The 27525-nt window shown below is 41.9% G+C and overlaps 2 protein-coding genes across 2 annotated transcripts; one reads left to right on the top strand and one right to left on the bottom strand.

Annotated features, from left to right (window-relative positions):
- Positions 1-38: 38 nt before the first annotated feature.
- Positions 39-9947, bottom strand: LOC148097583 (uncharacterized). The gene is made up of 4 exons (XM_087832453.1): positions 9914-9947; positions 9064-9111; positions 6326-6856; positions 39-2176 (listed from the first exon to the last, which is right to left on the bottom strand). Exons 1-4 carry the CDS (start codon positions 9945-9947, stop codon positions 39-41), a joined length of 2751 nt encoding a protein of 916 aa, XP_087688579.1.
- Positions 9948-10373: 426 nt separating this feature from the next.
- Positions 10374-12173, top strand: LOC148097582 (tripartite motif-containing protein 16-like). Its single transcript, XM_087831491.1, has one exon. It carries the CDS (start codon positions 10374-10376, stop codon positions 12171-12173), a length of 1800 nt encoding a protein of 599 aa, XP_087687617.1.
- Positions 12174-27525: the final 15352 nt, after the last annotated feature.

Genomic DNA, 27525 nt, shown 5'->3' with positions numbered 1-27525 from the left:
AACCATAATATACATAAAACACAATTACTTAAAATAAATCAATAAATACACAAACACTTTAACCAGTGCTTTCTCAGACTGGATGAGTAACGGGAACCACTCACTGTCGGATCTGTAAGTGCTAAAATTATACTGTTACTCGAACCATCCAGTCGTTCTCTAAAATTGAACATTAACTTTCTTAAAAGTGCTTTAAAAGTCCAAACACCCACAGCTACAAACATCTGGCTGGCACTACCACTTCTAGGTATCCTGCAAAGGATTCTCATCGCATCATTATATGCAACATGCAGCTTCAGCATGCTACATTGTTTGTAGGATGACCACAAGGGGGCAGTATATAGCAGTGTGCAATACGCTTTAAACAAAGCCACTTTAACTGGAAGTGAACAAAAGCTGAATTTGCGTGCAATAGTATTTGCCTGCACATAGAGCTTGCATCGTTGTCTGTACATGTCATCATCATCATTCATTTGCTCAGTAATAAAGTGACCAAGGTATTTCACCTTTTTATGAACTTCAAGAGTTTTTTGTGCCAGTTTAAACAAAGGGTAATTTAGCTGTTTATCCTGCTTGGTTCTACATATCAAAACAGCACTTTTAGCAGCATTGTACTCAATGTCATATTGCACACCATATTCAGTACAGACATTAAGAAGATCCTGTAATCCAGCACTGCTTGGACTAAAAACAACCAGGTCATCTGCATACATAAGATGATTTATCAATGTTTTACCTAATATACACCCAGTGTTACAGGCTCTCAGCTGTATGGACAAATCATCAACATATAAATTAAATAAAATTGGAGACAAAATCCCACCCTGTCTGACACCATTGCTGACACCAAAGGGGGCAGAAATACTGCTTCCCCATTTAACCTGCATGTTCTGATGAGCGTACCAGTAAGAGAGAATCCTCACGATGTATTGAGGAACCCCCTGTGTCTTCAATTTATCAAAAAGTTTTCTGTGGTTCACTCGATCAAAAGCCTTAGAGGCATCAATGAAACACATGAGGACAGATGAATTTTTAGCCCTATACAAACTGACTATTTCCTTGAGTGCATATATGCAGATGTCAGTGCCGTGCTTTGGTTTGAAGCCAAACTGATTATCCAGAGAAGAGATGAACACACTAACTCTGTCAAACAAGATTCTTTCTAACACCTTAGATAAAATACTGGCTAGTGCAATTGGCCTGTAATTATCCAAACAGCTCACTTTTGCAGCTTTGTCCTTCATAACTGGTACCAGTAAAATACACAGCATTGAGTCTGGTAATATGCCATGAATCATAAACCCAGTGAAACAGAGTGCTAAAAGAGGAGCTAGCCTTAAACTAGCATGTTTTAAATGTTCTGCAGTGATGTGATCCAAACCAGAAGCTTTATTATCAGACAACCTATGAATGGCTTCATATACTTCATGTGTCCTGACACTTATTGTGTCATTACTCATGTCAAGATTGTCCTCATATGGATCACTTTTTATACAGTTAAACAACGCACTGTAATGCTGTCTCCATAATGCTGCAATGTTATCTGCCCCAGAAACACCTTCAACAGTTGATGGTAGAGATGGTTTACAGTTATTAAGAGCTTTCACCTCTTTCCAAAAATCTGCCATATTATTACACAGCATTTTCCTGGCCAAAGAATCTGCTCTCAGCATTTGCTCATTTTTAGTTATAAAGCGAACAGCGTACTTATATCTGGCATTCGCACATTTTTTCTGTTCAAATTCTGGGCCTTGTTTAGGTCTTCCAGCCATGGCCCAACATTTATAAGCTATGCGAGCTTCATCATGATACATGGATACATGTTCTTTCCAGCCAGGTCTGATGTTAGGTTTCTTATGCTTATATTGTTTATCAAGCAGTGTGCCACTTTCATACAGAGCAGTCACTATATCATCATACATGGAGCAGAGTAAATGTTTATGCACAGCATTCTTACAGTTGACATCCTTGCACAAAATAGCTTCTTTGGGCAAAGAAATGTTGTTCAGATGTATATCGGTATTACTATGATAAGCTAAGAAATCATCTTCACTACATGCTGACCAGTCTAATTTTACACTGGTAGCAATATTAGTAATATTATTCCCAGTTGTTGCTGGCATTTGTTCCACATTCACAGTAAAACCAAAAGGTATATGATCTGACACAGTTACCACTTCCAGTTAAAGTGGCTCTCCCCAATCAGACCAGGAGTGACATGTTTAGCCGCATGTTCTCCTTAAATTGCTGGCTGTCTGAGTGGTGTCCCAGAAACGATGTGGGCTTCATAGATAATTGGCAAACCTTCTGGAGGAAACCTGGTCTTGTTAGGAGAGATGGCATCCATCCCACTTTGGATGGAGCAGCTCTCATTTCTAGAAATATCGACAAATTTATTAAACCCCTCAAAACATGACTATCCAGAGTTGGGACCAGGAAGCAGAGTTGCAGTCTTACACGCCTCTCTGCAGCTTCTCTCCTCCTGCTACCCCCCCAAAAACCCATCTCCATAGAGACTGTGTCTGCTTCCAAAAAGACAAAAAACAAACTAAATACCAGCAACAAACAACTTAAACATTTACAAAGAAAGAACAATACAGTATCCACATCTGAACCAAAGAGTAAAACAGTGAAATGTGGATTATTAAATATTAGGTCTCTCTCCTCCAAGTCTCTGTTAGTACATGACTTAATAATTGATCAACAAATTGATTTACTCTGCCTTACAGAAACCTGGTTGCAGCAGGATGATTATGTTAGTTTAAATGAATCAACACCCCCGAGTCATTCTAACTACCAGAAATCTCGAAGCACAGGTCGAGGGGGAGGTGTGGCTGCAATTTTTCACACCAGTCTATTAATTAATGAAAGACCAAGACAGACTTTTAATTCATTCGAAAGCCTGATGCTTAGCATTGTCCACCCCAGCTGTGAAACTCAGAAACCAGTCTTACTTGTTATCATCTATCGTCCACCTGGGCCTTACACAGAGTTTCTGTCTGATTTCTCAGACTTTATATCTAATTTAGTTCTGAGCTCAGATAAAATAATTATTGTGGGTGATTTTAACATCCATGTTGATGCTAAAAATGACAGCCTCAACATGGCATTTAATCTGTTGTTAGACTCAATTGGTTTCTCTCAAAATGTAAAAGTACCCACCCACCACTTTAATCACACTCTAGATCTTGTTTTAACATATGGCATAGAAACTGAACATTTAACAGTGTTTCCTGAAAACCCTCTCCTGTCTGATCATTTCTTGATAACATTTACATTTACAATAATTGATTACGCAGCAGTGGAGAGTGGACTTTATCAAAGTAGATGTCTTTCTGAAAGCGCTGTAACTAAGTTTAAGAATATAATCCAGCCACTGTTATCATCGTCAATGCCCTGTACCAACACAGAGCAGAGCAGCTTTCTGAACGCTACCCCAACAGAGGTCGATTATCTTGTTAATAATTTCACCTCCTCACTACGTACGACTCTGGATACTGTAGCTCCGGTGAAAACTAAGGTCTCTAATCAGAAGTACCTGACCCCGTGGTATAATTCTCAAACACGTACCCTAAAGCAGATGACTCGTAATCTGGAGAGGAAATGGCGTGTCACAAATTTAGAGGATCATCATTTAGCCTGGAGAAATAGTTTGTTGCTTTATAAGAAAGCCCTCCGCAAAGCCAGAACAGCTTACTACTCATCACTGATTGAAGAAAATAAGAACAACCCCAGGTTTCTCTTCAGCACTGTAGCCAGGCTGACAAAAAGTCAGAGCTCTTTTGAGCCAACCATCCCTTTAACGTTAACTAGTGATGACTTCATGAACTTCTTCACAAATAAAATTTTTATCATTAAAGAAAAAATTACCAATAATCATCCCACAGATGTAATATTATCTACAGCTACTCTTAGTTCCATTGATGTTAAGTTAGACTCTTTTTTTCCAATCGATCTTTCTGAGTTAACTTCAATAATTACTTCCTCCAAACCATCAACGTGTCTTTTAGACCCCATTCCTACAAAACTGCTCAAAGAAGTCCTGCCATTGATTAATTCTTCGATCTTATATATGATCAACCTATCTCTAATAATCGGCTATGTACCACAGGCCTTCAAGGTGGCTGCAGTTAAACCTTTACTCAAAAAGCCATCTCTAGACCCAGCAGTCTTAGCTAATTATAGGCCAATCTCCAACCTTCCTTTCATATCAAAAATCCTTGAAAGAGTAGTTGTCAAACAGCTAACAGATCATCTGCAGAGGAATGGTTTATTTGAAGAGTTTCAGTCAGGTTTCAGAGCTCATCACAGCACAGAAACAGCTCTAGTGAAGGTTACAAATGATCTTCTTATGGCCTCTGACAGTGGACTCATCTCTGTGCTTGTCCTTCTTGACCTTAGTGCAGCATTCGATACTGTTGACCATAATATCCTATTAGAGCGATTAGAACATGCTGTAGGTATTACAGGTATTGCACTGCAGTGGTTTGTATCATATCTATCTAATAGACTCCAATTTGTGCATGTAAATGGAGAGTCCTCTTCACACACTGAGGTTAATTATGGAGTTCCACAGGGTTCAGTGCTAGGACCAATTCTGTTTACATTATACATGCTTCCCCTAGGCAGCATCATTAGAAGACATAGCATACATTTTCACTGCTATGCAGATGACACCCAGCTCTATCTGTCCATGAAGCCAGATAACACACACCAATTAGTTAAACTGCAGGAATGTCTTAAAGACATAAAGACTTGGATGGCCACTAACTTTCTGCTTCTTAACTCAGATAAAACTGAGGTCATTGTACTCTGCGCTGAAAAGCTTAGAAATATGGTATCTAACCAGATTCTTACTCTGGATGGCATTACCTTGGCCTCCAGTAACACTGTGAGGAACCTTGGAGTCATTTTTGACCAGGATATGTCCTTCAACGCACATATTAAACAAATATGTAAGACTGCGTTCTTCCATTTGCGCAACATCTCTAAAGTTAGAAATATCCTGTCTCAGAGTGACGCTGAAAAACTAGTTCATGCATTTATTACTTCCAGGCTGGACTACTGCAATTCATTATTATCAGGATGTCCAAAAAACTCACTGAAAAGCCTTCAGTTAATCCAAAATGCTGCAGCAAGAGTACTGACAGGGACTAGAAAGAGAGAGCATATTTCTCCTGTTTTGGCTTCCCTTCATTGGCTTCCTGTTAAATCCAGAATTGAATTCAAAATCCTGCTCCTCACATACAAGGTCTTAAATAATCAGGCCCCATCTTATCTTAATGACCTTGTAGTACCATATCACCCTATTAGAGCACTTCGCTCTCGCTCTGCAGGCCTACTTGTTGTTCCTAGAGTATTTAAAAGTAGAATGGGAGGGAGAGCCTTCAGTTTTCAGGCCCCTCTTCTGTGGAACCAGCTTCCAGTTTGGATTCAGGAGACAGACACTATCTCTAATTTTAAGATTAAGCTTAAAACTTTCCTTTTTGCTAAAGCATATAGTTAGGGCTGGACCAGGTGACCCTGAATCCTCCCTTAGTTATGCTGCAATAGACGTAGGCTGCCGGGGGATTCCCATGATGCATTGAGTTTTTCCTTTCCAGTCACCTTTCTCACTCACTATGTGTTAACAGACCTCTCTGTGTTGAATCATATCTGTTATTAACCTCTGTCTCTCTTCCACAGCATGTCTTTATCCTGTCTTCCTTCTCTCACCCCAACCGGTCGCAGCAGATGGCCCCGCCCCTCCCTGAGCCTGGTTCTGCTGGAGGTTTCTTCCTGTTAAAAGGGAGTTTTTCCTTCCCACTGTCGCCAAAGTGCTGCTCATAGGGGGTCATATGATTGTTGGGTTTTTCTCTGTATCTATGAAGCGCCTTGAGGCGACTTTTGTTGTGATTTGGCGCTATATAAATAAAATTGAATTGAATTGAATTAAAGACAAATTTTCTCAAATCAGCTTTGAATTTACTGTTAAGACATGCAGAACAAAACAAAACCTTTTATTTTCACATGCTTGCTTCTGTCTCAAATAGTGGGAGATGACAGAGGCAGCAGGTGGAGGAAAAGGCTGTGGAGGAGGTCACCTTGTGGCCGTAACTAATGGTGGCGAGTCAAAGGTGGGAGAGTGGCTTCTCCCTTGCTTCCTCTTTCACAAAGAAGAACGAAGCGAAGGTACAAAAGGAGAATGTGGAGAGACAAAGGATAAAGATTAAGAATAAATCTGTCATCAAAACAAAACTCTGAACATAGGAACTGAGCCACTAAACCGGAGCCTAACCAAACTAGAGTTGATAGTACAGGAGTCCAAGCTGTTCAGGAGGCCGACCGAGGGGGCCAACATTGAGCCAGACGTGAATGATGCGGTGGCGTGCCAACCAGAGGGCCAGACGAGGCAGGGCCAGACGAGGCAGGGCCAGACGAGGCAGGGCCAGACGAGGCAGGGCCAGACGAGGGCGTGGCAGCCGCAAACAATGGAGCAGGTGGTGGCTCTGCAGGCTGGATGGAACCCTTGGACCCTCCAGCGAAGACTGAAGACGGCTGAGGCGATCCCTCGGACCCTCCAGCTGAGACTGAAGACGGCTGAGGCGATCCCTCGGACCCTCCAGTGGAAGCAGGCTGCTGAACGAGCCCACGGACCCTCCAGCTAAGGCAGGCTCTGGGTCAGCAGGCACGGAGACCTCTGGCGGAGACGAGACAGGACCAGCAGGCCTGGAGACCTCTGGCAGAGACGAAGCTGATTGGAGCTGCACAGGACAGTGGCTCTGCTCAAGCAGTAACAGCAAGATGCAGTCCTTAGCTGGCTGAATGAGCTCACTAGAGCTACCAGCATAGAATGGAGGTGGCAGAGTTAACTCCCCTGAGCTTTCAGCAGGGATTAAAGACTGAGACAGCAACCTGTTTCTCTCCTCCCAGGAAAAACAGGTTGCGCTGGCTTCTTCATGTCCAGGCGTCCAGAGTTAGCTGAGGGCTGAAACCCAGCCTCTGGGTAGGCCCTGGAGCAACAGTCTCTAAATAGGCCAGGTCTTGAGAAACACAAAAGTCTTAGTAGGGCTATCCCCCTCCTGAGATATGAGTGGGTGGAGATAGTGGCTGAATAGACTGTGGAGCTGTAACCTGAGTTGATAGGTTACAATTAATCCTGATTAGTCTCACCTGTGTACACAGTCTTTCCCTATTCCCCTTATTAGCCCTAATGGGTATTAATTAGTATATATATGTGGTGTGGTTTTTGATAAGAGATTAACTTGGGAAAATCCCATAGAGCACGTTATGGGGAAAAGTAAAAAGGTTCTTAATATTATGAGGTGTTTAGTAGGGCTGACATGGGGTGCCAATTTTGATGCACTTAAAAGTATTTATGTTACTTTAATTCGGTCAAGATTAGATTATGGGTGTGTGGTATATAGGGAAGCTGGATGTAATCCAAGCTCGAGCAATGAGACTTTGCTTAGGGGCAGTTAAAACAAAGCCAATATGTGCTCTACAAGTGGAATCAGGAGAAATGCCACTGTATATTAGAAGGCAACAGTTGATGGTTAACTATTGGATACATTTGAAAGGTCATGACGAAAACCATCCTGTTAATAAAGTGCTAGATAATTGTTGGGAAAGAGGAAAGGATTTTAAAAATAGTTTTGGGTGGGTTGGGGATGATAGAGTGAGAGCTTTTAAAGTGTATGACAAAGACTTCAGTCAGACAGTGTTGTGGCCTTTACGACCCACATGGACATGGGATTACATTAAAGTAGGCAGATCATTAACGGATACTAAGAGAGGAAATTTACAACAGATATTTGTCAATAATTTTATAACCGATTGGAGAGCAAATATAGTGACTTTTTACAGTTGTAAACAGATGGGTCAAAATATCCCAGAACTGAAGCAACAGGGGTAGCAGTGGTAATTCCAGAGTTAAGTATCAAGATTGCAAAAAGAACATCAAATCTTCTGAGTACATATGCAGTTGAGTTATATGCCATACTGTTGGCTTTAGAATGGGTGGAAGACAGCAGAATTTCAAAAGTGATAATATGTAGTGATTCATTGTCAGCATTATTAAGTACTGAAAAAGGAAACACAAGTAAGCAAATTTTGTATGGCCTTCTTTTTGCTTATCATAGATTGTCTGAACAAAATAAACATATAGTAATAATGTGGACTCCAGCTCATGTAGGTATTTTGGGGAATGAAAGAGCCGATATTTTGGCTAAAGCAGCTGTCACAAAAGTAGATTTAGATGTACAGATACCATTGTCAAAATCTGAAGGGAAAAGTATCGTTTGGACAGAAAGTAAGAACTTCTGGCAAATGGCATGGGATAATGAAACAAAAGGGAAACATTTATATAGGGTACAAAACACAATAGAATTTAAGAGGAGTAGTGGGTTAAATAGACAGGAGGAGGTTATTATAAGTAGAATATGAACAGGTCATTGCTTTCTAAATGGTGCTCTTTTTAGGATGGAGAAACATCCGACTGGGTTGTGTGATTGGTGTAATGCTATGGAGACGGTTGAACATGTGCTTATTAGTTGTAGGAAGTATGTCACAGGAGGGTGATGAGGGTTGAAATGAGTGGTGGAATGGAAGTTATGTTAGAAAAAGTGGTTAATCAGTTAAGTCATGGTGAAGGGAAAGGGGTGGTTTTTTGTTTTTTGAGAAATACTGGTCTCATCAAGAGGATCTGAGGACTCGGAAGTTAAGTAAGAGTAAAAGCCAGGAGATGGCAGTAGCGCAACATCTTTGGATGCAAACTGCCGTTAAACATGAAGGAAGAAGAAGAAGAAGAGCCTATATTTGTATAAATAGTTTCAGTTATCCTTTGTTCTTTGTGACCTTGTCTGTTTTTCAGTTTGGATTTTGTTTGTTGCTTTTCTTCTGAATTTTTATGGTCTTCTTGCTGGACTGTCACGGGTTGCTCTGAGGATCCACACGCAGGACTCCGGGGTTGTGATTTAACAGAGAAAGTTTTATTTACAGGCAGTGCGGAAATTGTGCTATTTACAAGACGTGAGGGGCGGGGTTCCAGGAAAAAAGGGAAATCCCACACATGTCCACGCCGACCTCTCTCCACACTCCACACGGGGAAACACGGGGATGGGTCTGGGGAATCTAGAGACACAGAAACACACTTTAACGTCTGATATGTCGGCACAGGAACAATGAGTGAACAATGAACTCACCCAAAACTCTGGCGGATTGGGACCCACACCCAGTTTCACACCTTGGCTCAGGCGATTAGAGGATCATCAGGGGGTCCTTTTGTCCCTCTGTGGGGGGAAACTCCCACCAGGTTTATATCTGGGACTCTCCACCATTTGACCTTAGAACTGAAGAAGCTTCTCGGATGAGAGGTGAAACGTCTTCAAGCAACTTAAAGAAGTCCAGACGCTTTTCTTTGCAAGCTCCTTTGACTACGATGACCTGGATGACTGAGAACCTTCACAGACATAATAAACACAAAGTTTTGGTTCCATAACATTTTTCTATCATTGCTTTATTATGGATTAGGTGCAAGAGTTGTTAAAATGTATAATTAAATAATAGATGAATTCAATAGCAAATTGTGCCTCATTCTCATACGGACAGCAAGTGGAATGTGATAGATGAGATGAGATGGAAGGAAGAAGAGAGGCAAAGAGTGATTCACAGGCAGAGCTTAGTTTATTTCCCACAGTTTTGTTACCTTATGGTTCCAAGCGCTGTGACCAATCTTTGTGTTTTATTATTATCTCATAACACTTGTTTAATCAGCTACCCTCTCTCCTGTGGACTGTTTAATCTCTACAGTCTCAGATCAACACAGCGCTGCCCTCCAGCACTATCAGCAGCAAGAGCAGAAGCAACCCCCCAAACAGCAACATTGTACCCATCAGGTAAAAAATAGGCTACGTTTGCTTTGCATCGTGCCCACCTGATGACAGTGATATAGTGTGATGCGATTCCATATTAGATTCTTGATGAATGTGGGTTGTTGTTCTTCAGCCTGCTTCTATGAGCCCTTTTTAACTGTGAGCACCCGCCCCTTTAAACATCTCTGCACTGCCCTGACTAAATGTAAATATAAACTGTCTCTATGGTTTACAGTCTGAGTCTGACAAGCTGTCAGCTGTTCATTTCTGCTATTTGAATTGTTAAAAGAAACAGAAACTATTCATTTAGCAGATTAACATAAAGAATAGAGAGGCATCCAGTTATTGACATTTATATTATTTAGTTAAAGGTTTGAACAGAAAACAATTAAACACAGAGCCTCTCCCCGCTTTCTGGAATGAATCACAGCATGAAAACCCTTCCTCTTCTTCCTGCTCTCTAGCTAAGCACCTCCTGTCTGTCCATATCTTTCTGTGTTCCCTCCCCTTTAGATCTACATTATGAAGTTGGGTGTAACCAACATGTGTTGGCAGGCCCCATCACATGTTGTTCAGATCAGACGTCAGAACAGCTTCTATAATAAGGAAGTGAAACTTACACAATCACTGACACTGAGAGGAGAAATGGCGCAGAAAGGAGTTCAGCTGGACCGAGAAACCTTCTCTTGTTCAATCTGTTTGGATCTACTGAAGGATCCGGTGGCTATTCCCTGTGGACACAGCTACTGTATGAACTGTATTAAAAGCTTCTGGGATGAAGAGGAAAAGAAGAAAATCTACAGCTGCCCTCAGTGCAGACAGTCTTTCACAGCGAGGCCTGTCCTGGTGAAAAACACCATGTTAGCAGATTTAGTGGAGCAGCTGAAGAAGACTGGACTCCAAGCTGCTCCTGCTGATCACTGCTATGCTGGACCTGAAGATGTGGCCTGTGATGTCTGCACTGGAAGAAAAATGAAAGCCTTCAAGTCCTGTTTAGTCTGTCGGGAATCTTACTGTGAGAAACACCTTCAGACTCATTATGATGTGGCTGCATTAAAGAAACACAAGCTGGTGGAGCCCTCCAAGAAGCTCCAGGAGAACATCTGCTCTCGTCATGATGAGGTGATGAAGATGTTCTGCCGTACTGATCAGCAGAGTATCTGTTATCTCTGCTCTGTGGATGAACATAAAGGCCACGACACAGTCTCAGCTGCAGCAGAAAGGACTGAGAGGCAGAGAGAGCTGGAGGTGAGTCGACAAAACATCCAGCAGAGAATCCAGGACAGAGAGAAAGATGTGAAGCTGCTTCAACAGCAGGTGGAGGCCATCAATCAGTCTGCTGATCAAACAGTGGAGCACAGTGAGAAGATCTTCACTGAGCTGATCCATCTCATCCAGAAAAGAAGCTCTGATGTGAAGCAGCAGATCAGATCCCAGCAGGAAACTGAAGTGAGTCGAGTCAAAGAGCTTCAGGAGAAGCTGGAGCAGGAGATCACTGAGCTGAAGAGGAAAGATGCTGAGCTGAAGCAGCTCTCACACACAGAGGATCACATCCAGTTTCTACACAACTACCCCTCACTGTCAGCACTCAGTGAGTCTACAGACTCATCCAGCATCAATATCCGTCCTCTGAGCTACTTTGAGGATGTGACAGCAGCTGTGTCAGAGGTCAGAGATAAACTACAGGACATTCTGAGAGAGGGATGGACAAACATCTCACTGACAGTCACTGAAGTGGATGTTTTACTGTCAGATCCACCAGAGCCAAAGACCAGAGCTGGATTCTTAAAATATTCACGTGAAATCACACTGGATCCAAACACAGCAAACACATGGCTGTTATTATCAGAGGGGAACAGAAAAGTAACAGCAGTGAATCAACAACAGACTTATTCTGATCATCCAGACAGATTCATTTATTGGCGTCAGGTCCTGAGTAGAGAGAGTCTGACTGGACGTTGTTACTGGGAGGTGGAGTGGAGAGGGGGAGGAGTTTATGTAGCAGTCGCATACAAGAATATCAGCAGAAAAGGACGGGGTAATGAATGTGGATTTGGACGTAATGACAAATCTTGGTCATTATATTGTAACAACAACAGTTATACATTTTGGTACAACAACATCCAAACTCATGTCTCAGGTCCTCGTTCCTCCAGAGTAGGAGTGTACCTGGATCACAGAGCAGGTATTTTGTCCTTCTACAGCGTCTCTGAAACCATGACTCTCCTCCACAGAGTCCAGACCACATTCACTCAGCCGCTCTATGCTGGACTTTGGGTTTGGCAAAATGGAGACTCTGCTGAGTTGATTAAGCTCAAATAGACTGAAGTCTTTCATATTGTGGGTTTAAATTTGTATTTTAGTTTCATTTTATTTTCTCTCCATCATTTTTGCACAGAGATCAGCTGTCAGTCAAACATTATGGGTGGTACCTCCACATCTTCTAGTTGTTCTCTTGATGTTTCTGAGTTTTTAAAGGAGATCTTTCCTGTGACTGTTTATGGAGGCTATCACTGCTCATCATCATTTTGATTTACTAAAATATTTCTCCACATGAAAATGTAAACTTCTCTATCCTCTAAATGTTTCTGGAATATTTGTATTGAAAAATGTCGACATTTCTCTTCATGAGTATGGCAGACCATGTGTGTGTGTTTGTGTTTGTTTTTGTCAAAATCATCAAACAAATGAGGAAAAACTGTGATTTTAATGAATGAATTCATATATTGTGTTGATGTTTTATTGTGTGAATAAACTGGAAGGTTTGACTATAAATCAAACTTTGAACAAAGTCTTTTCTTCTGTCTTCATTCCAGGATCTCACTCAAATCTGATGCAGAAAATATGAAACTAATCTGAGAGAATAACTGAAGCAGTTTTCCTCCTGAAGCATCACAAAGTTCAGAGTTCATGTTTAGAGCAGAAGATTCAGCAGTCGCTCTGTGACCTTTCAACTTTCTTCACTAAAACAACTTCATTACAGAGAAACAAGTCACATTTTCTTCATGTTCTTAAGTCCTTTCAGATGTTTGTAATGGTCCTTGAATGCAGCATCAGTGTCGCAGGTTTAAAAGGTCACTTTCTGTTGTGTTCAAAGATTTCACAAATGCACAGACGGAGTCGAGCTGTTTACTGCTGATGAGGAAGGAAAATAGTCTGTTGGACATTAAAGCAGCATTTATTAGAGTAAGAACAGATACTTGTGTCCTTCATTTGATCCCCGTCAATTTACAGAAGACTTAAGGACCCTTTGACTTCTAACATACAGCTGCATGTTTACAATTTTATTATTGATTTATTTCCAGCAAAGCGAGACTTTACTGATTAAAGACATATAATCAGACATATTACTGTTACTTTCTGAAAAAGACTCACATAAAGCAGATTTATCACAAGCAAACATCAAGACACATCCTTCATGGCTTAAAGTTGCAGTGGGACTCTTTCGCCATCTGGTGGTTGTAACAGTTATGACAACTGTTCCTGCATATATGTCCCTCCTCAGTGTGAAGAAGACTGGACTCCAAGCTGCTCCTGCTGATCACTGCGTGTTCCTCCTGTGTCTAAAATCTATTTCCATTATGAATCAGGAAACTGTTTGCACCAATCATAAAGGCAATAAAATACGTCACACACTAAGAAATAACAAAAAGGAATTGTGGATTTCAAGGAGATTTTTCCCTCGTTTTTTGAAATCATAAGAATACAAACTAATGCAAGACTGTCATGTTTTCATAAGTTTGTAGAGACACTGTTCTGTTGTATTCTAGGACATCAGTCACTTTTTAAATGCATGCTACTCCTCATCATCATCATCATCATCAGCACCCATGACCTCCTTTTAGTCTTTGTTTTGTTATTTTTCAGAGTTCAGGAGACGTTCTTATGGGATTTCCACAGTGTACAAGTACTGTTTAGACCCTTTACCTAAAAGAAAAGAGTAAAGTACAAAGTAGATTTACTCACTGCAGGAAAATAATGCCTCAATCTGATATATTGTCTTATATGACAAACTGAAAGTGATGCATCAAAGTGTAAGCAGCATTTTCCTGTTACAGCTGGTCTAGATGGAACTGATCTGATCTCCTTTATGTACAGGTAGATATCCAGTGGGTTTGCTAAGGGTCACAGATGAGGGGCTGTGTGAGATGTTTAATGGGAAAGGAAATAAAACCATTGTTCCAGACCTGCAGCTAAGATACTCGAGTATCTTCAAATATGAAGCTGAGTATTACTTCCATACTTTCCTCCACTGCTGATGACCTTGTTACCTGCTGCTCCCTGTTAATGATCAGCCTCAGTTCTGATAGTAAACTGTTGGCTCTCGTTCTGTCAGGTTGTTGCTCAGTGACGTCTTGTTTTCATTTTCCTTCTTCTTCAAATGTGTCTTCCTTTAACTCTTTGCTTTTGTTTCTGCTTCAAACACCAAATGATACACGTGCTGCACCTCTGATGGTTTGTCAGAGAGCAGAACAATTTACATTACAGAGAAGATTTTACAGTTGAACATAAACTTTAAATGCATCATGTGTTTCCCATTACTGGCTGACTTGTCCGTGTCTTTTGAAAAGTGATAGTTGTGTATCTTTAATCAGTTAATGCAATATGCTCGACTGAAAGAGCCATCCAGCGGGTCAGATGGAGAATTTTTCATGCCGAATCTGACCCACGAGCCTTATGTTTGACACCCCTCATTTATACCTTTTCTCTAAAAGAACAGATTCAATCACAGTGTGGATTTGCTCACCACAGGAAAAATCATGAATGTGATAAATTGTGTCATATCTGACCTCTAAGCATCATTTTAACTGTCACAACTGGTGAAGATGGAGCTGAACTGACCAGCAGCATGTATAGTTCGATTTTTACTGGTTAGCAAATGTTCACAGATGAATATCAGCGGCTGTGAGATTTTTAATGGGAGTGAAAAAAATGTTACAGTTTCTGGAAACTTGACTTTGTTTGAGTTTCTAAAAATTCATTTACATCTGAAGTGGCGCTGAGCAACAGCTGCTTTTTGTGAGAGGGGAAAACAAGTTGTTGTTGTTTTTTTTATTTAAAACTTAACCTGAAGGTTGTGCCACAATTTCAGCTGCAAGAAGTGCAAAACAGCACATAAGTAGAAAAAATGATTATTGATTAAAGTCCCTGAAAGTATAAAGGACAGTTTTACATGTACTTGGATACTTTCACCTACTCTGCGTGACTTTTGTACCCTGCTGCTCCCTGTTAATGATCAAACTCTGACTGACAGTAAACTGTTGACTCTCGTTCTGTCACGTTGTTGATCAGTGACGTCTTGTTTTCAGATGTCTGCCTTTAACTTTTTGGTTTTGTTTACTGAGTAATATACCAGGTGTTGAAGCTCTGATGGTTTTTCAGAGAGTAACAACTTTTATTGCAGAGAACATTTTAAAACTCAACATAAACGTAAAATGAATTATATGTAACACATTATTGGCTACTTTAACTGTGTTTTTAGGATCTCTATCTTCCTGTATTATCTGTACTTGAAGGACTGTGTATAAAGGACTTTGACTCTGTGATCAACCGTGGATGTGAAAGCCTTCAATTTCAGTCCCAAAGTCAGAAATTGTTTAATTCCAATGAAATATACATTTTATAAGTTGAGTCTTTTTTGTGCTATGCAACACAGTGCATGTACATATGTGTACAATTAGTGAAGTCATCAGTCCTCTGTCACTGTGTTTAGAACGACTGTTTTCTTTTCTAAATCATAGAGATGTTTCCTGATGCTGTGTGATGGCTGTGACTGACTGTGAGGATGGAAACAAACAGAAACACTGAGAGAGTTTCTTGGTCAGTATATAAACAAACATATGGCAGATGAGACTGCTACATACATTTTTAATATGTGTTGTCATTTTTCAGTTGCGTTGTCCACTGTGATGACCATCTCACGCAGGTCCAGAGAGCAGATGTTGCTGCGTTGCAGCAGCTTTTTGCAGATGTGTTCTCCCCCTGCCCGACCGTACAGCTCTCACAGAGCACCATTTTATAACCCGCCCTGGTGTGACGCTGCGTTCACGGCCCTACTGGTTACCTGAACTTAAAAGACAAATTATTTAGAGAGAATTGGCTGAAATACTGATGCTGGGAGTAATAAAAGAGCCGCACAGTGAGTGGTATAGCCCCATAGTTCTTGTAAGTGAAGACAGATGGGTCTGTTTGTTTCTGTCAACTACCACAAGGTGAATGAGTGTCTCAGTTTGATGCTTACCCAATGCCCCGACTCAAGAAACTCCTGGAACGGTTAGGCACTGCTCGCTTTCTCAAGACACTGGATTTAACCGAGGGCTACTGACAGATGCCTTTGTCTCCAGAGTCTAAGGGAAAAAGATCTTTCTCCACTCTGAATGGTTTGTACCAATTTATCACACTTTTGCTCGGCTTGCTGGGAGCCTAAGCCACTTTCCAATGACTCATGGACTGGGTGCTGAGTCCACGCATCTTTTATCGAAGATGGGTTTTTTATTTTGCATGGTTTTATTGGCAATCCTGACAGTTGTTTGGTGTCATTGACACTCACAAACAATTACGTACTCACGGGAGTTTCTTTTGAAGCTTCTGTGGAACTGCCCATCTCTGGATTCTTTTTACCCTTCAGTGTTTTCCAGCCCTGGATCATCCTCTAATCACAGGAACACTTTTGAGGACTGAGGAAGCAAATATGATACAATCGTATTCCTTTGCCATCAATAATCCTGCTAATGTGCAGTCTCTGAGGAGTAAATTGGATGAACTGAATTTGAATGTCGCACATTTACGTGACTACAGGGACACATGTCTGATGGCATTCACAGAGACTTGGCTCAGGGATTCTGATCCTAATTTAGCAATTTGAATCAGCTGAGTTGGATCAAGAACACATCTAAAAGCTGTAGGACACCGGCACTCGAGGCCTGGAGTAGCCTACCCCTGCACTAAACCATAAACGTTGTTGCCATTGCACGTTGCACTTTTTCGATGATAGAATTTGGACTGTTTCTTTGGGCTTTTGTGTGTGTTGTGTTTGCTTGTTTTGTGTTGGCTTGTTTTGGTCTCTCTGTATGGACAGACTGCAAATCAGTTTCCCACTGGAGACAAAAAAGTTCCCATTGACTAATGCCTTAAAAGATGGATTGCATCTTGGTGCAGTGTTTCTGCAAGCTGAAGGTGAGCACTGGAAACTTATAGCCTACGCATCCAGATTCATGACAGAGAGTGAGTGTCATTTACACTCAAACTGAGAAGCAATGATTGGTAGTTGGGTGCAGTTTGTCACGCTCTACTACTGTTGTGTTATTTTTTCTGCTCTTCTGTGCTCACTCAGTTTTAATGATGTATTAGCTGCCCTGGTGTATGATTGCCTGGCTTTGCTATCCATCCGATCCTCTATGATGCCTCACGATGTCTCGTCGTCCTCCGGCATTTTCCACCCTCCTCCATTAGCTGGAGCCTCGTCAGGCGATTTCGGTGGTTCCTCTAGACCACGGAGAAGGAGAGGGAGAAGAGGAGGTATTCAGGTAAAGCTCAGGCTTTACTGGCGGCGGGGTTTGGCTGGTAAGCGACGTCGAGCGTGCGTTGTCTCCTGTGTTCAGAAAAGCTCCATGGAGGGGGACTTGTTTTCCACAGCCTTGTTTGGATACGCTGGGCCCGGCTCTTTGAGACCGTGCCACCTTTGGAGGGTTTATCCAGACTCTTCTTCGGGCTGGCATTTTCTTCCCTCGGTGAGTTGATTCTAGGAGCGTGACGGCTCGAACCCTGTGTATTTATGTCCCTTAACTCGAGCCTCTGCAAATAATGAGGCTTCTAGCTCACTGAATATGGCGCTTTTTAACGCTCGAGCTCTGTCTAATAAATCATTCTTGTTCAATGGTTTTATATTATCTAAAAAACTGGATTTTTTTATTCCTGACTGAGACCTGGCAGCGGGATGTAGACTACTCGTCACTTGTTGAACTCTGCCCGGATGGCTATACTTTTATTACCCGGCCTCGGTTATCTGGTTGGGGTGGTGGGCTTGCCGTGGCTTTCCAGGACCGTTTCTCCTGCCGCTCCGTTAAAATTGGACATTTTCTTTCGTTTGAGCTGCAGCTGCTTAAAATTGGTAACAAGGATCCTTTCTGCTGTGCTGTGGTGTATCGTCCACCTAATAGGTTCTAATAGATCTAACAGGTTATTTTTATCAGAGCTCAGTGACTTCTTATCCGCTACTATGAAGCTGTCTCGGGTGCTCATAGTTGGGGACTTTAACATTCACGTTGATGATGACTCCGACCCATTCGCCAGAGACTTTATGAACATTATGGATTCTTTTCATTTTGCTCAGCATGTGTCCGGTCCTACACACAGCAAAGCTCACACACTGGACCTTGTTTTTACTTTGGATTTAATATTGATTTCATTTGCTCTGAGAACATTTATATTTCTGATCATTATTGTTTTTAACTTGTCTTTTAATGAGCCTTTGTCCCCCGTTAGACGGATGGTTAGCTCTCGCATCTTAAACTCCTCCACAGCGGAGAAATTTGTGGATGCTTTTAACTTACAGCTATCTCCTTAAAAATGGTTTTGATTTCTCAACCAGTCTTTTTTAATAATTGTTGCCTTTCCATTTGATATGAAATTTGTCCGGTTTAAGACGAGTGTTTCTGCCTCCAAATCTCCTCCTTGGCCAAATGACAGTATTCATCGTCTAAAACGTGATTGTCGTAAAGCGGAGCACAGGTGGAGGAAAACTCATCTAAATGTTCACCTCCTCTATCTAAAGGACCTTTTAGCTTCTTTTAATAATGCGATCAGAGATGCGAGAGCTGCCCATTTCTCACACTTGGTTACAAAGAGCAGAGGCAATCCTAAGGTGCTGTTCAACACCATTAGTGACATTGTTTAGTGAAATTAGTGAAATTTTCTTTCTTTTCTGCTTGCAAAAATTCATAACGTGAGAATGAATTTGATATTCAGTTGTACGTTTCTTTTAAGCCCCAGGATTTATCTAAGCTTCAGCGTCTGAATAATTGCTTAGATTCGATCAAACGTTGGATGGCTGCAAATTTCCTCCAACTCAACGAGGGGAAAACCGAAGTCCTCGTATGCGCCCCTGATAGATTTTTATGGCAGATACTGAAAGCCCTTGGTCCTCTCTCACTCTATGTTAAATCCTCTGTCAGGAATTTAGGTGTCACTTTTGCCTCGACTCTCACATTGGATGGGCACGTGAAATCTCTGGTTCGGTCTTGTTTTTATCACTTAAGAAATGTGGCTAAGCTAAGCCCGATTTTATCTCGCTCTGAACTGCAGATTGCTATACATGCATGCAAAACGCTGCAGCTAGGCTTTTGACAAAATCCTCCAAGTACTCACATGTGACACCGTTGTTATCTCAGCTTCCTGTTGAATTTAGAGTCCATTTTAAGATCCTGGTCTTGACTTACAGAGCTGTGCACGGACTGGCACCAGCCTACATCTCTGATCTGCTACAGCCCGATGTCCCCAGCAGGTCCCTGAGGTCATCTGATCAGGGCTTACTTGCTATAAAACAGACTAAGATGAGAACTAAGGGTGACAGAGCTTTTGCCACTGTGGCCCCGAGACTGTGGAACTCTCTCCCCCAAACATTAAGAACTGTGGACTCAGTAGCTGTTTTTAAAAAACAACTCAAAACTCACCTTTTTAAAACTGCTTTTGGTTCATTTTTTGCCTGTTTTATTTAGTCGTTTTTAAATCTTTTTATGACTTGTAATCTTATGTGCAGCACTTTGTGATTCTGTCATGAAAGATGCTATATAAATTATTTATTTATTTATTTTTGGCTTAGAGAGGTTCCACAGCTTTGTATGTGGCTTACCCTCTTTCACTGCAGAAACAGATCATTGCCCACTAGTATCTATCATCAAGAAGAACTTGAATGAAATGACGCCAAGAATTTAGCGTCTGATAATGAGAATGCAGAGATGTGACTTTCAGCTAGTTTACACGCCAGGAAAGCGCCTGATAATTGCAGATGCACTCTTACGAGCACCCACAGGGGGCATGGTGAGCACAACAGAAGAAGACATTCAGACTCACATAAACATGGTCTCTGCCAAACTTCCTGTGCCAGACATGAAATCTAAGCAAATAACTGATGAGACTGCACAAGACACAGAACTGCAACATGTTATGGAAAGCATGTCAAATGGATGTTTGTTGGCTCGTGTCCACTCTTCTACCATATTAGAGGAGAACTGAGTGTAGTCAATGGACTGCTATTGAAGCAGGACAAAATCGTCATTCCACAGACAACGAGGCAAGAGATGCTTACCAGAATACATGAAGGCCATCTCGCAATTGAGAAATGCAAAAGAAGGGCAAGAGAGACGGTCTTTTGTCCTGGAATGAACAGAGAGATAAAGAATATGATAAGAAGGTGTGAGACATGTCAGAAGTAACACAATAAACAGACCAAAGGATCTATGGTTGTTGATGAAACACCAACAGCGCCAGGATGGATTTGTTTCATGTTAAAAACAACTAAATTTACAATATTTACAATGAACTTTTGACCTACTCAAAATTTTAAAAATATAAATAAATAAGACTATAAATAACCTGTCTGAGAATGTCCAAACACCAAGTGCAGCTATCAAACTTTAAGTAGGTTGCAGTTTTTACTGAAAGTTGTAAATCAAACAAACCCTGTTAGTGCCTCCCTTCACAGATGTGTCTGTATCAGGATGGGTCTAAACAACATGGTGTAAATGCAGTTGCTGGTGAGCCTCATTTCCTGTAGGAGGTGAGACAGAGAAATGGACCTTCCCTGTCGAGCGCTGGGAGAGAAACTCCTGCTCATCCCCTCACTTGGCGCTTCCCCGTTAACCCACTAGATGGCAGGTTTGCCATTAGAAGATCAGGAATAGACCCATTCATTGAAACGTTGATCCCATTACTTACAGAACAAATGACTCTGACCTGTCATATAACAAACGTATAAAAAACATGCCTCAGAAATACCCGTGAGACAGAATACGTACTATCAGACACTTGCATGGAGAAACCTTATGAATACCAGCGCTCACACACTCACGTGTGCACGCAGGTACTTACAGACTCACACTATCTTGGGTGGCTGCTGCCTCAACATATCAAGCATTATCGATTTTGTGTACTGCTTAAAAAGATTCAGCATTTATTATTTACTGTTACCCAGTGTTGGGCAAGTAATTAATTATAGTTACTAGTTACTTCTTCAAAAAAGTAACTGAGTTACAATATTCTAAAAATAATTAATTACTTGAAAAGTAACTATTGTGTTACTTTAAAAAACAAACATTTAACCCTCTGGGGTCCAGGGTTTAATTGGCCATTTTTTACTACTTTTGATTTTCCCTCCACATTTTACCTTTAAAAACTTTTTGCTTTGCCTTGTTTGGTTTCATTCTTTTCAGCACAACCTCACATGTCTGAATTTACAGTTATGTTTTCATTTTGACAAACCGTATTAGCACAATTGATCTAAAATCAGACAGAAAACAAAATCTGAGTAGAAAAGGTTATATTTTTTACTGTAACAACCACAAACATGTTTATTGAATCATATTTCATAATTTTCATGACATTAAATGCAATTAAATGCAATTGTCAATTTTAAAATCTTATGCACAAGTTTTGCAAACAACAAAGTTATTTGCAGCCTTTTACCTTTTTTTGAAATAACCACTTCGATGTCACGGAAAAGAGGGACCCAGGCGCGGTTCTTCTTCACAGAAACACAGTGCGTTTATTTACAGTGAAACAGACAGGCAAGTCCAACAATTCACTCAAAAGTGCAATTTTCCAATCGTGCTCGTCCCTTGCTCCCAGTGCGTTCCGTGTTGTAACTCCCTTAGTGTGTGTGCTCCCCAACTCGCTTCTCCGCTCGCCCCTCCTGGAGGAAGAAGGAAAACCCACCGTTAGCCACACGCTAGCCGAATAACAAGCTCACACTGCTCGCACGGACTATACCAGTTCGGAGTAATAATCCCACGTCGACTGTCGCCGCGAGTCCAGGTTAAATACCTCTGTCTAGCCGGGAGGAATGATTACCAACGGCTGGTCAGGTAATCAGCTGCAGGTGGGCCAGCAACAGCGAAGAGGGACTCCCAATGACGACAGACGCCAGGACACGCCTCTCCCACGGCGCGCACTTCCGTAAACAGCCCTGGGGACCGGGGAGGGAGAGAGGGAGAAGCAAACACACACAGAAAACATAAACACAAGCAGAGTCGTCCGGAAAGGACCGTCCGACCGTGACATTCAGACTATTTACAGAACAATCAGCTGTTCTGCATTCAGTAAGATGCCACAAATTATTTGTGCCACTCAAAAAAATCATTTCTGTCCACTATAAAGGAGAACATCACAGCCTGATACCTGCAGGTCTGACAGCAGCAGGTGTATCACTCCTGTTTCTACCCAGAGACAGCAGTCGCCTCATTGTTCTGACACACAACACAAAACTGTCCACAACACTACACACTAACTACACAAGACAACACATTAACTACACAATCCAAACACGCTAAACGTCACAAATCTCTCACATCTCAAAACTCGCTCTCTCTCTTTTTCTGCTGTCTTTCTCTCTCTCCGTCACTCTTAAATCTTCCCCGTCTTCCTAAACAACCAAACGTCATGTCGCCATATCATTTTTGATTGGTCGACGGTGCATTTTTACACCAACACGACCAGGCTGTTTTTTGTTTGCTCATAAGCAGAGAGTGCTCGCTGCGCTGTCCTTAGACAGTAAACGTGACAAAACTATTCAGGAAAAAACACACGTATATTGTTTATCATGACTCTGGTTTTACGTGGCCTATCAACACAATTTAAAAACTGGTATATATCACCTTGTTGCTTTGTCTTAAAGTGGTCATGTGATTGTCTTACCACTACTTTATTCTTCCTCAGTCAAACAGCAGCACTCATGCGATTGTTTTGCCCCCTTAGCTCCAGGTGTTGTGCCAAAAAGTGATCATATGCAAGAAAGTGATTGTTGTCAGCAGGACAGCAGCAGCTGCTTAAAGCTGTAGCGCCCAGATTACTTACAGCTACTTCCTGCAACTGATGTAAGCTGCGGTAACCTGAACACAGCTTCAACCGTCTGTTTGTTGAAAAATAGTAACGCGACTGCGCCACGTTTTCTTGTTAGTAACGGTAATGGCGTTGTAACGATAGGAATTAGTTAGATTACTCGTTACTGAAAAAAGCAACACAGTTACTTGTAACGCCGTCATTCCCATCACTGCTGTTATCTATGCATATGTTGGATGTTGCTCTAATTTCTCTACTGTGTTGTTTTCTTTTTGTTTGTTGTTTTGTTTTTCTTTCCTTCAGCAGGTGATGAAGCAGATTTTCATTGTCTTTTCTCTCCATCTCTTTCCTCCTTTTTCTTTCCCTCTCCTTCTGTTAACTTTCTTCCTAACTTTTCTTCTTGTTTTCTTTCCCGTCCCCGAGTCCAGTCTGGCCTGATTACAATAATTTAGAATAAAAATAACTAATAAAGATCAAACAAACTATGACAATCAAGTGGACCAGTATAGCAAAAGGCCCACTTGGGAAAGTAAATCTGTTGGGCATTTTTCTTGGCCTTCAGACAATAATTCTGATTGCTACAGTGCCAGACAGGACAAAAAAAAGTATTGATCATTTTGTGTTAACGTGAACCCAGATGCAGACACAATGTGAAGCACTCTCTTGAATTTCACAAACTTTATTTGCAAACAGGAAATACTTGGTCTGTGGCAAACAGGTAATCAACAATGAGACAGACTTGGGGAACGAGGGAGTTGCAGGGCGAAGGCACTGTGACACTGTAACCCTCTACAAAATGCCATGTTTAGAAAAGTTAGTGAAACAAACTGATCAGCCGTCTTATTCTGTCTTGTGATACAAAATACATCCTCTGTAATCCACAAGGGTGTAACCGTTGTTATCCTTGAATCTGTGCATTGTCAGCCAAGATTGTTTTTTTTTCTTTTGACCAGATGCAACTGGTTTCCTGTGCCAACAACGTGTGGTGCTGTGGTAAAGAATAGAGAAGGCACACAGATTGAGCTGCTGTTATCTTCACAGGAAGGTTTGTTCTTCACAATAGTGTCTTTGAACAGCTTCAGGAATCATTACATTCAATGCAAAGGAAAGACCTTCTGCTTCAGTCCCATTTACAATACATGGCCACAGTTTCCTTTGCTAGAGTCTATATAAATCTCTCAGCACAACTCTGACAAAACATGCTGCTTGAGTCCATTCAAAATATTACAACTACAATATCTAACATTAAACTTTATCATATATAAAAATATAGCATTCTTTATAAAGACACACAAACACACTTGTGCCTTTTTAAATACATTTATAAAGCATATTAAATGAATCTGTTTTTATTCATTTTAATACTTGTTACAGCACTAAATTATTTATGTGACGTGTTTCTAATGTACTGACAATGTAACTTCTTTTTTTATGGTTTCACTTCTTGAAAAAATAATGGTTTTGGTATAAAACAAACACAGTCTCTCATATGGTTTAACTGCCACACACACACACACACACAAACTCTATTCCACATTAGCCACTAAGCTAGCACTAGCATCAACTGCAGCTTTAACTCAATTTTCCAAATAAACAACATATTTCTTTTTGTAAGGGGTGCAGTGAACATTTATTTTAATGCATATTTACTAACCTGTGGTAAAGAATAGAAAAGACACGAACGTTAAACTAGAGTTAGCTTCACAACAGGAAGGTTTATTCTTCCTCTGTGCCCCAAAACACTGCTCGATACCACCAGTGCGCTGTGTGCCCTCTAGTGTTCGCATGTGTAATAGCATTACCTGAAACTGCCATAATTCAACAAGAATGTTTAAATGACAGGTTAACAAATACAAACATAATGAAAAATTTCTTGAAAGTGACTGTTTTTCTCTGATTATTTTCAATATTGTATTTTGAAAGAAGCTATTTTAAACTCTTTACATGTTCATCTGGCGAAAGAAAAATTATTTTCTTATAACTAAAATAGATCGAGAAGTACGCTTTCATTAACTCATCTATATAAAGCATTTTGTTGAGGGTACAGCAGCCCTGGTAGTTTATCTTGAAACAACAACTATAATCTCCATATATTTCAACTATCCATCCATCCATCTTCATCCGCTTTGTCCGGGTCCGGGTCGCGGGGGCAGCAGCCTAAGCAAAGAGGCCCAGACCTCCCTCTCCCCAGCCACCTCCTCCAGCTCGTCCGGGGGAACACCAAGGCGTTCCCAGGCCAGCCGAGAGATATAATCTCTCCAGCGTGTCCTGGGTCTGCCCCGGGGCCTCCTCCCGGTGGGACATGCCTGGAACACCTCACCCATGAGGCGCCCAGGGGGCATCCTTGTCAGATGCCCAAACCACCTCAGCTGGCTCCTTTCGATGTGGAGCAGCAGCGGCTCTACTCTGAGCCCCTCCCGGATATCCGAACTTCTCACCCTATCTCTAAGGGAGAGGCCAGCCACCCTTCGGAGGAAGCTCATTTCCGCCGCTTGTATCCGCGATCTCGTCCTTTCGGTCACTACCCACAGCTCGTGGCCATAGGTGAGGGTAGGGACGTAGATCGACCGGTAAATTGAGAGCTTCGCTTTTACACTCAGCTCCCTCTTCACCACGAGGGACCGGTGCAGCGTCTGCATTACTGCAGCTGCAGCCCCAATCCGTCTGTCGATCTCCGGCTCCCTTCTCCCATCACTCGCGAACAAGACCCCGAGATACTTGAACTCCTCCACTTGGGGCAGGAACTCATCCCCGACCCGGAGTGGGCACTCCACCCTTTTCCGGCTGAGAACCATGGCCTCAGATTTGGAGGTGCTGATCCTCATTCCCGCTGCTTCACACTCGGCTGCGAACCGCTCCAGTGCAAGCTGGAGGCCCTCACCCGATGAAGCCAACAGAACCACATCATCCGCAAAGATCAGAGATGAGATTCTGAGGCCACCAAAGCGAAAGCCCTCCGCCACTTGGCTGTGCCTAGAAATCCTGTCCATAAAAATTATGAACAGAACCGGTGACAAAGGGCATATTTCAACTATTTCCTGGAAAAAAAATGCGAACTTTAACCTAAAAATAAGTAGTTTTATCTTAAGCAGGCAGTGGCGTGTCCAGCGGGGTGGCCTGGGGGGGCACAGACCACCCCCCCCAACCAGACTGGCCACCCCAGGTGCCACCCGAAAGGTAAAACAATAAAATTCAATCAAATATCAAATGTACGATTATGTTTTCACGGTGAAGCTCAGATATCCGAGTGTAAGTGAATGCAGCATCGGCTTCTGCACTATGTGCATCACGTAACGTGATGGGATTTCCGGCTCTTTTTAGAGATCCGGCTCTTTCGGCTCGGTTCACTAAAAAGAGCCGGAAACCTGGAGCACTTCTGTTGTCTTTTGTACGTGCTTCTGAGTTTGTACGTGCTTCTGAGTTTTTACGTGTTTTGTAGTTTGTACGTGCTTCTGAGTTTTTATGTGTTTTGGAGTTTGTACATGCTTCTGAGTTTTTACGTGTTTTGGAGTTTGTATGTGCTTCTGAGTTTTTACGTGTTTTGGAGTTTCTACGTGCTTCTGAGTTTTTACGTGTTTTGGAGTTTCTACGTGCTTCTGAGTTTTTACGTGTTTTGGAGTTTGTACGTGCTTCTGAGTTTTTACATGTTTTGGAGTTTTTACGCGTTTTGGAGTTTGTACGTGCTTTGTCTCTAAGGTCCACCATAAATATACTTTATTTATTCACTCCACATAAAATGTAATAATTATATATTTATAAGTTAAAATGGCGCTGGTGAGGTCGGCTGCCGTGCTGGATGCTCTGCCCCAACTTCTCCACTTTCTGCAGTTTTTTGTCACTTTTTGCTATATCTGCCATAATCTTGCATGGGCATTATGCAAAACACACAAATTCGCTACAGTAGAGACACTTTGGTTTCTATTGGTCTACAATACACGAACATTTCACCATGTTTAACTCCGGACCCAACCTGGCCAAAGGAGATCCTGAGAGAGAACAAAGGACGCGACCCTAAGCGACGGCCTCGAGGTAAACAAGCCGGCATCAGGAACAGGCTACGGGCTCGCGCACACCGCGCACCCATGCCCAGTATCCTGCTAGCCAATGTTCAATCCATCGAGAACAAGCTTGATGACCTCAGAGCCAGAATCAAGTTCCAGAGAGACATTCGGGACTGCAACCTCCTCTGCTTCACCGAGACTTGGCTGAACCCAGCGATACCAGACCACGCCGTGCAGCCGACGGGGTTCTTTTCGGTTTACCGTATGGACAGGACAATGGAGTCGGGGAAGAAAAGAGGTGGTGGAGTGTGTTTGATGGTGAACAACAGATGGTGCGACAGCACAAACATCTACCCACTCACACGCTCTTGCTCGCCCAATCTGGAACTTTTGATCGTTAAATGTCGCCCTTTCTATCTCCCTCGGGAATTCACTGCGGTCATTGCCTGCACTGTTTACATTCCGCCACACGCGGACTCGGACACTGCCTTATGTGAGCTACATGAGGCTCTCACACATCAACAAACACTTCACCAAGATGCCGCACTCATTGTTATGGGAGATTTTAACAGAGTGAATCTCAAACGGACATTTCACAACCTTCACCAGCACATCAACTG

Source organism: Neolamprologus brichardi, chromosome 18 (assembly GCF_056152115.1).
Source record: "Neolamprologus brichardi isolate AB-2024 chromosome 18, ASM5615211v1, whole genome shotgun sequence".
Classification (NCBI taxonomy): domain Eukaryota; kingdom Metazoa; phylum Chordata; class Actinopteri; order Cichliformes; family Cichlidae; genus Neolamprologus; species Neolamprologus brichardi.
Note: the sequence above shows the minus strand (reverse complement) of the source record. Positions and strands in the feature narration are given on the sequence as shown.